General features: G+C 44.1%; 1 protein-coding gene across 1 annotated transcript; it reads left to right on the top strand.

Moving 5' to 3' along the window:
* The first annotated feature begins 6,645 nt into the window (after positions 1-6,645).
* LOC121833556 (sodium- and chloride-dependent taurine transporter-like) lies at positions 6,646-9,228 on the top strand. Its single transcript, XM_042286959.1, has 5 exons — positions 6,646-6,671; positions 6,764-6,896; positions 7,470-7,604; positions 8,847-8,950; positions 9,111-9,228. Exons 1-5 carry the CDS (start codon positions 6,646-6,648, stop codon positions 9,226-9,228), a joined length of 516 nt encoding a protein of 171 aa, XP_042142893.1.
* Positions 9,229-11,585: the final 2,357 nt, after the last annotated feature.

The following is an 11,585-nucleotide window of genomic DNA, read 5'->3' as shown; positions in this document are numbered from 1 at the left end:
TTTAAACCATCAGTGACTGTGTGAATTCAATCGACGGGTGATGAGCGCGTATAAACGCTTAATATGCGTTGCACACCATAACTCTTAACGCGCTGAGCGTTACCAAGCTGGCAACAACAATGGACGTCTACGAACGCCACTCTGCCAATTCGGGCGCGTCTCAACATTCCTGCAAACCACTTGTGAGAGCCGATCGCTGTAATCTACGAGAGCAGCTCGGCAAAAATAACGAGGCTTAAAGTATCTTTAGGAACACAGAAACAGTCTGCTTTGTGTTACGTGGACATTTGACTTGAGTGAAAACGTCACACTGAGTTTCAGAGTGCCGACTTTTTCTTTAGGTCGGAAAATAGTTTTAGCCTTCTTATTCGCCGGGCTTCCTCCGTACATTACACATAAAAAAAAAATAATATCAGAGCCACAGAATGGTTTGTTCAGTACACGTACTGTTCTATTTTGTTGCAGATCCATCGCTGAATGATGTTGCGCTGTGGCCTGTCTACGACCCCAATCTGCACCGGAGCAGTCTGCAAGAACAACAGAGCACCTTGAAAAGCTGGGCCCACGTCTGGGACGAAGGGCGGGAGGATGAAAATGTGAACCCTCGTGAAAGGACGGCCGCCACCGCTGCCAGAGACGTCGTCCTTCCCGTGGACACTTGGAGGCCTCCGCTGATGCCTGGTCCCACTACGCCGCCAGTCAAGACCACACCCGAGACTGTGTTTTACGCGAACGGGATGGACATTTTCCTCCTGGTCTTCATGTTCTGCCTTGGTTGTTCGGGATTCTGGAAGATTCCGGTTCTCGTCACCCGCCACGGAGGTGAATCGGTCGTGTTCTTATAAACCTTTGGCGCTTAGAAAACAAAAACAAAAATCTTTAGGGTTAGACCAACACCGTCTAGAATAATAAAGGGTTCGAACGCCCCACCCTTCATCAACGGAACGTCATCACAGTCGGATGGCGCCTAATTGGTGATTGGACCCGAGCCCGGTGCCGAGCGTTGATTGGACACGAGGCCCAGCCGATCCCTGACGCAGCACTCGTGTCCAATCCGTGTCTCTGGCTCGATCACACTATGATGACGGCAGACTTTTTAGTGCGCAGGCTTTGATTATTCTAGTTGGTGTGGTTGGACTCGCGGCGATTCACCTGCCGTGGGAGAGTTCTCACGAAGTGGGCGGTGACGTAGGTTATGTCACGTGATGCCTTATTTGAACCTGACCCTGTTTCGGGAGAAGTTTAGTAAAGTCGTCAGTTATGGGGAAAATGTAAAAGCTAGCTCGGACCGGTCTAAACGCGCGCGAAACGCGCTGATCGTCTGAATATGGTTGCTGAGAGCTCGAGAAATTTCGGGCTGTGGTTTCTGATGTTCACACGTCGTGCTTGGCGATTTGTTTTTCGGCATTATTATCGGCTAATTATACCTCCTAACGAATGGGGTGTGGGACGATAATAAGACAACCGCCGCGAGTTTTCTTTTTTTTTTTTTTTTCGGTGTTGATGGCGTATGTTTCATTACAGGGGCCTTCTTCGTCGCATGCCTCGTCATGTACGCTCTGCTGGTGCAGCCGATTCTTTATCTTGAGCTGGTTCTGGGACAATTCAGCAGTTCAGGGGTGACAGAGCTCTACAGGTGCTTCCCTCTCTTCACAGGTGAGCCCGCGCGTTCTTCGAGTCATCCGCCCATATCACCTCGAAAGCAGGCACTAAATTCACCTTTTATTAAAGCGACAAGGCCGCGAAGAACCAAATACTGAACGAAAATTTGTCTAGTTAATCGACCTTGTTGGCGACATTTCCTGAGCTCGCTTGAGTTTCGTCAACAGGTCAAAAAAAGTTATAATTTTAGTAGGTAATTTCTAAATTACTCGGGAAGGCTTCTTTTCTTTATATTAGTGTAAAAAAGTTGGTTTTTTTCTAACTACTGAAACCATTGTGCCCGTTAGCTTAATAAACACAAGTCATGACATATTATGTTTATGATGCTTCCTGCTTTGTGGTTGTTTCTACGACGTCTGATTTCGTAATTTTATTGATGAAGAGCGATAATAAAAAGCTGGGGATTCGCTTTACTTTGCGTTTCTTGGTTAATAACTATAGCATGTCCTAAAAAAAGTTCCCAGTTTTTTTTTTTATCGCAAAAATAAACTACACATAACCATACGCTTAAACTTCACCCAAGAATGTAGCTCTATGGCGATTCGAACCAGATGCCAAAGTGTTCAAAACAAAACGTTATCTCAATAAAAAGTAACAACTGATCTAAGAAAATTTTAATGGAAAATGGGGGGGGGGGGGGGGGGGGGGGAGGGCTTTTAAACAACTTACCTTGCATTAAAGGAAATAAAAATCGAAAAGAATATCTGTTGTGCACAACGGGTTTGTCCTTTCAGGCGTCGGCTATATGTCGGTGGCATACTGCTTTCTGCTCGCCGTATGCCAGTCCCTGCGAGAGGTCTACGCCGCCTTGTACCTGGTCCACGGGGTCGCCGAAGGGATACCGTGGTCGCGCTGCAGGGACGAGTGGACCAGTTGCTACGACCCCGACAACGAATTTGTGAGCGCTCCTTTTTGCGCATTTTATACTGCAGAAAGAATCGCACGAAGGCTATTTTTCTTAACCTCCGATGACCTTAATAGAATAAAAACAAGTGTAATACCATTTTTTTTTAATATACAGCGAATTTATATTTGTTTCACACAAAGTTCGACTTCAGTCAACGCCATGATCTGACGGAGAAAATTAAGCAGCGCCAAAGAATGTATCGCCATGGCGCTCGTCGTCCTTATGGGTTAAATCATAGCCTCCTCTATACTCTCAAAGCCTGGCAGTTCGACGACGGGGCCACAGAGTGCCCTGTCGCAGATTTGAAGCGCGAGGATCTGGTAGGGCAGAACATCAAAGAGTCATTTCTTTGGGAACCTGGACGTCACCGCACAGCTTTTGCAGTGGCGAGGACCCCAAACACACTTGTTCGCTCGAGAGAAGTGTGAATTCGGCAAGAGTGATGGCACGTGTGCAGTAACGATAGCAGCGCCACCACAGTGGCGTGACGTCAGTGAGTTGAGTTGGTCTATACACGTCTGCAACTACTGCTTCAGGGCGCTGCCATCGTGCTAGGATGGGGTGCGCTTGGGCGCATCATAATCCGATTACGAAGCCTTGCTAAGGTGTCGTAATCGGATTATGGCCGCGGCCAAGAGCGCACCCCACTGAGCAAGATGGCGGCGCCCTGAGACCGGACTTTCAAACGTGTGTAGATACACGCTGTAGCTACTAGATACATTTAGGCAATTATCGTGACATTGCGCAAGCTTTTCGGACGACTCCTCAACCTGAGTTCTGGGACATTTCATCGAGCGTCAACGGGTCTGATACAGGGGCCGATTGTAGATGAATCTTCCGTGAAAATAAAGAGATAAATACTCAAAACGCTACGGCGATTTTCAAAGCGAGAAAGCAATGAAGCATTTTTATTTGATGTTCACATAAAGTGAATAAAAAAGGCTTTGTTTTGGCGTACTTGCAGCGACGCTGCAAGGACGAACAAGGTAACGGGAGTGCCACAACGATACCGAACCGAGGCAACAACGCCAGGTCGTCTCCCGTTGGCGTCCTCCCCCTTTCGAATGCGTCGGTCACCGTAGGCAACCTTTCTGCTTTGTGCATCGACGCGAGCCGATCGTCTTCGGAGGCCTACCTTACGTAAGTCAAAGCTCACTCTCAGTGTTGGAGTTGACAACGTCGTTTCCTAGGTCTCGTCTCGTGTCTCTTACGGTGTTGCCCCCTTGTTCAAGATGACATTATCGCTGGGATCACGTGGTAGTAAACACGTCGGGTAAACGCGTAGAAAGCTTCACTCTCACAAACAGCTGCTACGGAGGTTGGAGAAGCTAGGAACGTAGAAATGGCACACTAGGTTTCTTCTCAGACTAAGGTGAGGCGAAACGTTTTTTTTTTTTAAAACAATGTTTGAACCAATATTTCATTCAAGTCATTTGTATAAAAGCCGTGTTAGTTATTTATATTATTCAGACATGTACACGTTACTGAAAAAGTAACTACATACCGTTACGTTTTATTCACTCGAAACTTAACAAAGATTCTTTTTCACGTCAAAAATGAACGACAAATTGCCGAACGCTCAGCCTTAGCTTGATACATTTTGAGTCACTTTATATAAAGTAGTTTGTTGTTAAATAATTTGTAAATGTGACTCTAAAACTTGTTTCGTAGCTTTTTTTCTTTGCATAAAAAGATTTTTTTTTAGTTTTTCATATTTTGTGTACATGTTGTAAACTTTTTACAAAATACGCCGGAAAAGCGATTACTACGTACATGCTTTGGTGTGAAATTGACGGCTTTGCAAATTAGTATAGTGAAACTATGGCAATCTTCACGCCTAGATCTTTGAAATTTCATATATCTATAGTAAGTTAAAAGTTAAGAAGGCAGCGGCAAATGCCCCACCAAGGGAATGAAATATCTCTCCGCCATCTCCGCGTCCAATAGCGTCGACGTTGTGGCCAACGCGCGAGGAGGGTCTTGCCTTTTTGTACATATTTTTTGTATCCTTCGACTTTGACTTAGCATTGTGGAAGCCACGAGAGGGAGATTAGAGTTTTCCCCCTCCGATAGAAACAAATACGACTTTCGGTGATTAAGTTCCCCCTCCTATGGATACAAACGCTGCTTTCAGGGGCTCGGTTCCCCCTCCGATGAATACTAAGGTCGCTTTCTTAAAAAGAGGGATCGGAGACAAGTTGGCATCAATTTGTAGCCAATACCTATCCATTGAAGCGGAACAGGGAGCGTTTCCAGTGAACTCTTCTTTTGACTGCGGACGGATTTGAAACGGGAGCATCACGCTTGTGGGAGGAGCTTCTCCTGCCGTTTTGAGTTGTAAATGACTATAGCCGAAAATTGGCAACTCAGTTCAAATAACTGAATGCTTCTCCAAAGAACATGGCTTTCACATCTATTTTTACAGCGGAGCTATCAAGGGCTTGTTTTTCCAGTTTCGTGTCCCTGGACAAATAAACCTCGACACAACCCTCTGGACAGCTACCGCCATCTATAAGCGACGGCGGCACATAGTACAGCTCCGCTGATATATATATATATATATATATATATATATATATATATATATATATATATATATTACCAAGACCGTTTTACAATATGATATGGAAAAAACCTGTACTTGCGTGTTGTTGGTGCAATGTTCTCTTTATATTTTAATACACTTAGGTGCTTAGATCGAACGGTCTTTCTTAGGTGAAAAACTAATTGGGTAGCGTATGTTGTACACTTCCCATTCCGAAATAACTAAATATCGTTACTTGTTACTGCATCTAAAAGTAACGAAAGTACTTTAATTGTTCCATCTTTCGGAAAGTAACTACGTCTTTACTTCCTAAAAAATGTAACCAGATAGGGACAACACGTCACCTGTAACGTGTTACGTAGAAGTCTGATATCATTAAATTTTTCGCTTTCTTCATCTCTCTGGATGACATGACTGCTTCAAATCATTTGTTAAAATCAATATAAAGATCACCCTCAATACTATTGAGCCACGTGCTTTAAAAAAAAGGCATTACGAAAATGATGATTGTTAGGCCATGTACATTGATGATAAATCAAATATATGACGTTTCTTAAAAGGGTTTTGCAGCGTTTTAATATGACTTACACAAAGTTCAGTAGTTTTTTTTATGTTTTACCCATACACAACAAAGCAACGCGATATTTCATAATATATACGAGGTGTTTCTTCTTAAGCTTAACATATATGTTTAAAAAAGCCGCGAAAGCTACATTAATGCAGCTTGTTGAGGTGAGTCATACGGAAAGGGAATAATGGTCACAATGAGTCAAATATCGGACAAAAAATTGTAAATAAATTTTCAAGTGGTTGAAATAGACGTATGATTTCAATTAGAAACTTGCTTAGCATAAAAAAAAAAACACTAAATCGGTAAGTTTTCGAAACAAAAACTCAGGGCGCGTGGAACCGTAGTAGTGCGCTAAAATTGCCACGCGTGCAAGAGGCAAACGGCAGGAACTACGATAAAAGACTGAACAAAAACATCGGGGGCGCCTTAGCGTACCTGTAGCCTGGCTCCTGCTGCAGGAGTGGAAACTTAAGTGCTCCCCCTTGCTTCCCACGTGCTCTAAGTATTCCTAATGTCGACTGACTTAGTGGTTTGCGATGACGCTCAGCAAGTTTCTAATTGGAACCACATGTTTATTGTCAATACTTCAATCGCAAAGTAACTTATTTTACTTAATTATCCGACGCATCCCTACAATTTGTCCCCTATACTATGTCCCTCTGGCGGAATAACTCACCTGCCCCAACAGCATTAGTGTAGCTTTCACGACTTATGTAAACACATATTTTAAGCTTGAAAAGAAACGCCCTGTGTATATCCAGATTTGTTGCAAAGAAAATATAAAATACGCTCAGCATTACTGAGCTACCTAATATTAAAAATACTGGTACGTTATGACGCAGATGAGGAACATTAGACACAGTAGCTTGCTTAATTAAGGTAACAACAATATATACAGCTGTGCTGCAGGGAACATTACAGTTTCACTTGGTCTCTCCCGGAGCCATTAGAATAATACAAATGGCATTTTGTTTACCGATGACCACGTAGTACTTTATTATAAAGGCAATGGTGTTCTATGTCTGCGTGCTTTACACTCTGTTTGACGAACCAATTCACGCCTAACCTCTTTCCGCAGAGACTATGTATGGGAGCTGAGCGATGGCGCCAGTAGCATAGGTTCATTCAAGAAAGAACTCTTTGGTTTCCTGACAATCCTATGGCTGGCACTTTTCCTGCTCTGTTCCCGACCACAAACATATGTGCGCGAGGTAAGGCTCTTGTGGAACCTTTTTTGGTGCCACAGTTTTTCTGTTGTCTTATTGGTTGTTGGTGAGAAGACGCAGCCAATCGGATGCGACTCTCAAGTTTTAGTTTTCTATTGGCTGTTGGGGTAAAGATACCGTCTCATGAGCACCACCAAAACATTTGGACAGCCGCGTCTCTTACCGCCAAGCATGTGTATAGGCAGCCACAGAAAGGGCCCATAGCATTTCTTTAGGGGGAGGGGATAGAACATTTTGAAACTGGATTTACTTTTGTGGTTTCTGATAATACCCAGCAGTCGTCTTATTAATACGCTATATTTGTAAAAAAAAGGGGTCGAGTCATAGTACACACGGGCAGGTGCACGTTTAGCACGACGGTAAGGAGTAAGATTGGGGTGGAAAACAAAAGCACAAAAACACACATACGCACACACAGGTTTTTTTTTTAACTGTACATCTTTCATACCCAAGTCTCAGATTGTCCAACTTATGCTGTATTTGTACTTGGTTACTAAAAAAAGAGTATTAATAAATTATCCTCAGGCTTATCAATTCTAAACACTAATCACTTTGCAGGTGCACAAGCTGGTCAGCCTTTTTGCAGTAATGGCATTCCTGCCTTTTTTATTTGAGTGCAGCTTTAACCACCTGTCTCTGCAAGCCCTGAGCTATTCCTTCCTGCCGGATATTAAGAAGCTCGCAGAGAAGCAAGTAGGTTTTTTTTGGAAACACTCCTCGCTCTGTACTTCGACAGGTTATTTCTGCTCTCATACTCTTTTCTCCTTTCTACCTTTAGATACGAAAAGTTCGGTTCCCTTTTTCGCCGAGTAGAAACCACACCCAACTTTATTCTCTGTAAAGGAGTGGATTGCTGGGCTAGTTTTTGATAGATCGAATTAGTGAAGACAGCGAAAATAGTTAGACGGAACGAAGTCAAAGAGAACCACACAGGAGACATACTAGTCTTTGTGGTCCTCTTTGACATTCTCTCACCATCTTGTGCCCTTTTCGTTATGTCGAGTGTTATATCACCCTTCCCTTTAGAATTATATTCTTTGCTCATTCTCTGTCTTCTCAGGTTACGGGAGAATCAGCACCTTTGCAGAAATTCTTAAGGACAATATGCTTGCTCGAACACGACGTCATTAGTAACAGAGCTGAGGCTAAATCTAATATAATTTCCTAACTATAGACCCTTTCCGGAATTCGGTCTGGCCATTTTGATCAGTATCATCATCATCTGAAAACGGCATATGTGCTATACTAATGGCGGCTTTCTGTTTACTGATGAAAGAAGAAGTTGAAGACGCTCCTAAGCACATGATTCGAGGCCTATACATTCTAGATGTTAGCGCGACGTGAAGCAGGAGTTGTACACAAGAGCTGCGTAAGCGTTCATTTCTAACTCGGTCTCAGTCCATCTGTTAGTAGCCCTCACTCGGCTTCAAAGCCCCTTGATGTATAGAACTCTATCAAGGCGTCTATGTGGGTTGGCGCTTCGTTCCGACTGGCTGCATTTGTTTCGTCATCGACACTAAAAGAGATTGAAAAAATAATTAGAATGAAGTGCACATTCTCGTTTACCGTTGACTTGTCAAAGTGACGCTGCCCCATTAAATACTGCAGACCACAGGTTCATTGCCGCCATTAATATAATAAAACATAAACTGCCATTTGAGTCACAAGAGGGAACTGAATTCCGGAAAGGGTCTATTATTAATATAAAAAGGACTCGGGGTTCCAATCTTTTTCCGTTTTTGTCGTCTCCATACACGTCTGCGAGCCAGCGCGCTTCAGTAACTCGTTTGGAAAAAGGCTTTGTTAGGGCAGTAGTCTGGCAACTGCGAGCTTGTCTCAGCAGTTGGCTATGGTGGCGCCCATGAACCGTAACTGCAAACGCATCTAACCTCAAACATTAGCTTCACTGATTTTTTTTTTCTCTCAAATCTCAAGGTATGGATGGATGCTGCGGAACACACCCTTCTGTCGCTCGGCAGTTGCTGCGGCATTGTTATCTTGATGGGATCGCGTTGCAAGTACGGGACGTCGATGGAAAGGTAAAGGAACATTGAACCATCTTGTCTTGATGATGCACCCCATCTTTTGTTTTCTTTCAAACTCATTCTTTATCAACGTATTGAGTCTCAACAGCTCCAGGTCCCAGCCTGCTCCCAGCGCTTTATATAACGCGATTTAGCACTGTTAACTCCGTCTCAGGCTAAAAAGTAGGAACCTGTTTGGCCCGAAAGACAGGTTTTTCAAGAACGCCACTTTATTATTGGACGCTTTTCTCACGTTGTGTGTCACCCGTTTTGTGCAATCTAGTACTGTCTAAAATAGCGTGCTTGCTCGAATAATTAGCTCAATGTTAACGAACGGTGTTCAAATCTATTTCCGGACAAACTAATAGCTGGTCACTGAGATCAAAGAAACCCAGTGAATATGGGTGTTGGATTTCTTAGTAACTCGCTTCAAGTAACACCGTTTGCTGTAACTCGCACTAACGTATTTGAGTGTACTGAGTAATGTACACATATATTTTGTTCATTAAGGTGTACACTGTTTGATTTCAATAGAGTTTTATTTTTCTTGTTAACATGCCAACAGCGGCGCTACTCGGAGCAGGAACATGCCGTTTTGCGTGCCTATGCTTTACCGGATGACAGTTCCGAGAAGGAACAAATTCGAGAACTCGTCACTATTCTTTCCCCGTGGTGTGTGATATCTGTCCTTACGCTTCCTCTACTGAAAAAAAATCCAAGGTCTTGCTCACAATGAGTTAGCAGTTTTTTTGCACGAAGGCGGCGAACAAAGGCTAACTATACTGATATTTTACAGATTTATAATTTCGACCGTCGTTGTGGACATCTTTGTCTGCCAGATAATATCCGTGCTGACCTACAGCTGGATTTACAAGTCAAAACTCAACCACAAGCAAATCAGTTCGGCGGTTCCGCTATTTTGTAAGCAACCTCTATTTATTTATTTATATCTTCTTGGAATATTGTCCACATAAGGCAATAAACTAGCAAACTTAGTATATATCAGGTAATATATAGTCACTGACAACTTAAGAAACACCGGGCGTGACGGGTCCGATCCGTAGTTCATAAGATTGCAGCGTTAGCCAATAGAACACCGCAGTAATAATCACAAAAGCGCGAACAGTGAACATAGTAAGTCTCGACATACGTTTCCTACAGAAACACTGAAACGAACAAAAAATGTTTAAAAAAATTATATATGGCGACAGGCATTTTATAAAAGAATTTTTCTACGAAAACAAAAGCTCAATTTTTACTTTTTCAGGCGCAATTAGGGTGGAGGTCACAGCCCGCTCTAAGCCCCACCCACAGATCGGTGGCCCCGCCCATTTCTAGTGAACTGACATGGCTGCTCGACCGAACAGGCTAACAGGCCTAGTTTATCCTGTTCGTGTCATCTGGTGTGTCTAATCTGGAAGTTTAACGCCGCCTGCTAGTCGTGTGAGCAGTCGAGCGGCAGCCTCCGGCACCGTCTGCTATTTCACCGCCGTCTATCGTCGTCTGCAATGCCGTGAGACGCAGACACGAAAGCTGCGCGCGGGTGTCCGTTTTCACATCCGTCCGTCTGCTATTCATCCCCCGGCTAAAAACGTCTGCAACGCTCAGAACACGCGGCCATGAATGTGGCGCTTTAACGTTTCATCATGCACGAGTAACGGTCCAATACAAACGTCTTTCAGCGTCTTTGGATGCGCGTAATAAGCAAAAGAGTGAACTAAAAAGAAAAAATGACAGCCGTTTACAACATCCTGTAACGCTGAATCAGAGCGCAGCTCCTGAGGAGGAGGAGGGGAAGGTACAGAGAGGAGGCTATGCCCCTCCTCTCCTGCTCGCCTCCTCATCCTACATGCTACTCCTCCTCCTCCCTCCTCCTCCCCTCATCCTTCACATACCTCCTCTCCTTCTCCCCCTCCTTCTCCCCTTCCTCTCCTCCTCTTTCTCTTCCTCCCCGCGCGGTGCACTATGGGAAATAACCGATAATGCATTGGGAGAAGAGCGTATTGGTTTAAGTCATGGATGAAAAAAGAATAAAACAATTAAAACAGGGACAACACAACCAGATCTTTCATTTGAAAGATGTGGTTGTGTTGTCCCTGTTTTAATTGTTTTATTCTTTCTTCATCCATGCCATAATGCAGCGCGCGGGACTTTCGTGACGTCCCACGGGACATCGCGAGTGACGTCAGGAGGGTCCCGCGCGGTGCATTGTGGGATATTTCCCATAATGCACCACGCGGTTACGCCAACGGCGACGCCGCTCAAGTCGGTAACGGGCGCCTAAGAGCTGCGCTCTAAAATCCGCAAAATAAATCTGCAGACTTTCTAGCTTTACTGATCTTGTTATTTTTTTCACATGGCAAACGCGAGCAGTGTGCGTGAGCGTCATGATGCACAATCAAAACTCGACGCAAAAATATTGGCTTTGGTAGGCCAGGCGCACTGCAAAAAATGAAAGCTATACTCCGCGAAAACTTTTCTTGGGATTTCCGGGCACAGCTTTATTCGGCGCTCAAAATGGGAGAGGGAACGCGTGCCTGTACCTTCCACTGCATTGTCAAGAAAAGTTGTCGCGGAGTATTGTTGCCTTTAGAGGCGCAATGACGGGAACATACCTAGAAGAACTTGATGCGAGCCCAACGTTTGATTG

Source organism: Ixodes scapularis, unplaced genomic scaffold (genome assembly GCF_016920785.2).
Source record: "Ixodes scapularis isolate PalLabHiFi unplaced genomic scaffold, ASM1692078v2 PGA_scaffold8__174_contigs__length_109621045, whole genome shotgun sequence".
Lineage (NCBI taxonomy): Eukaryota > Metazoa > Arthropoda > Arachnida > Ixodida > Ixodidae > Ixodes > Ixodes scapularis.
This window is presented reverse-complemented; position numbering and strand designations above follow the sequence as displayed.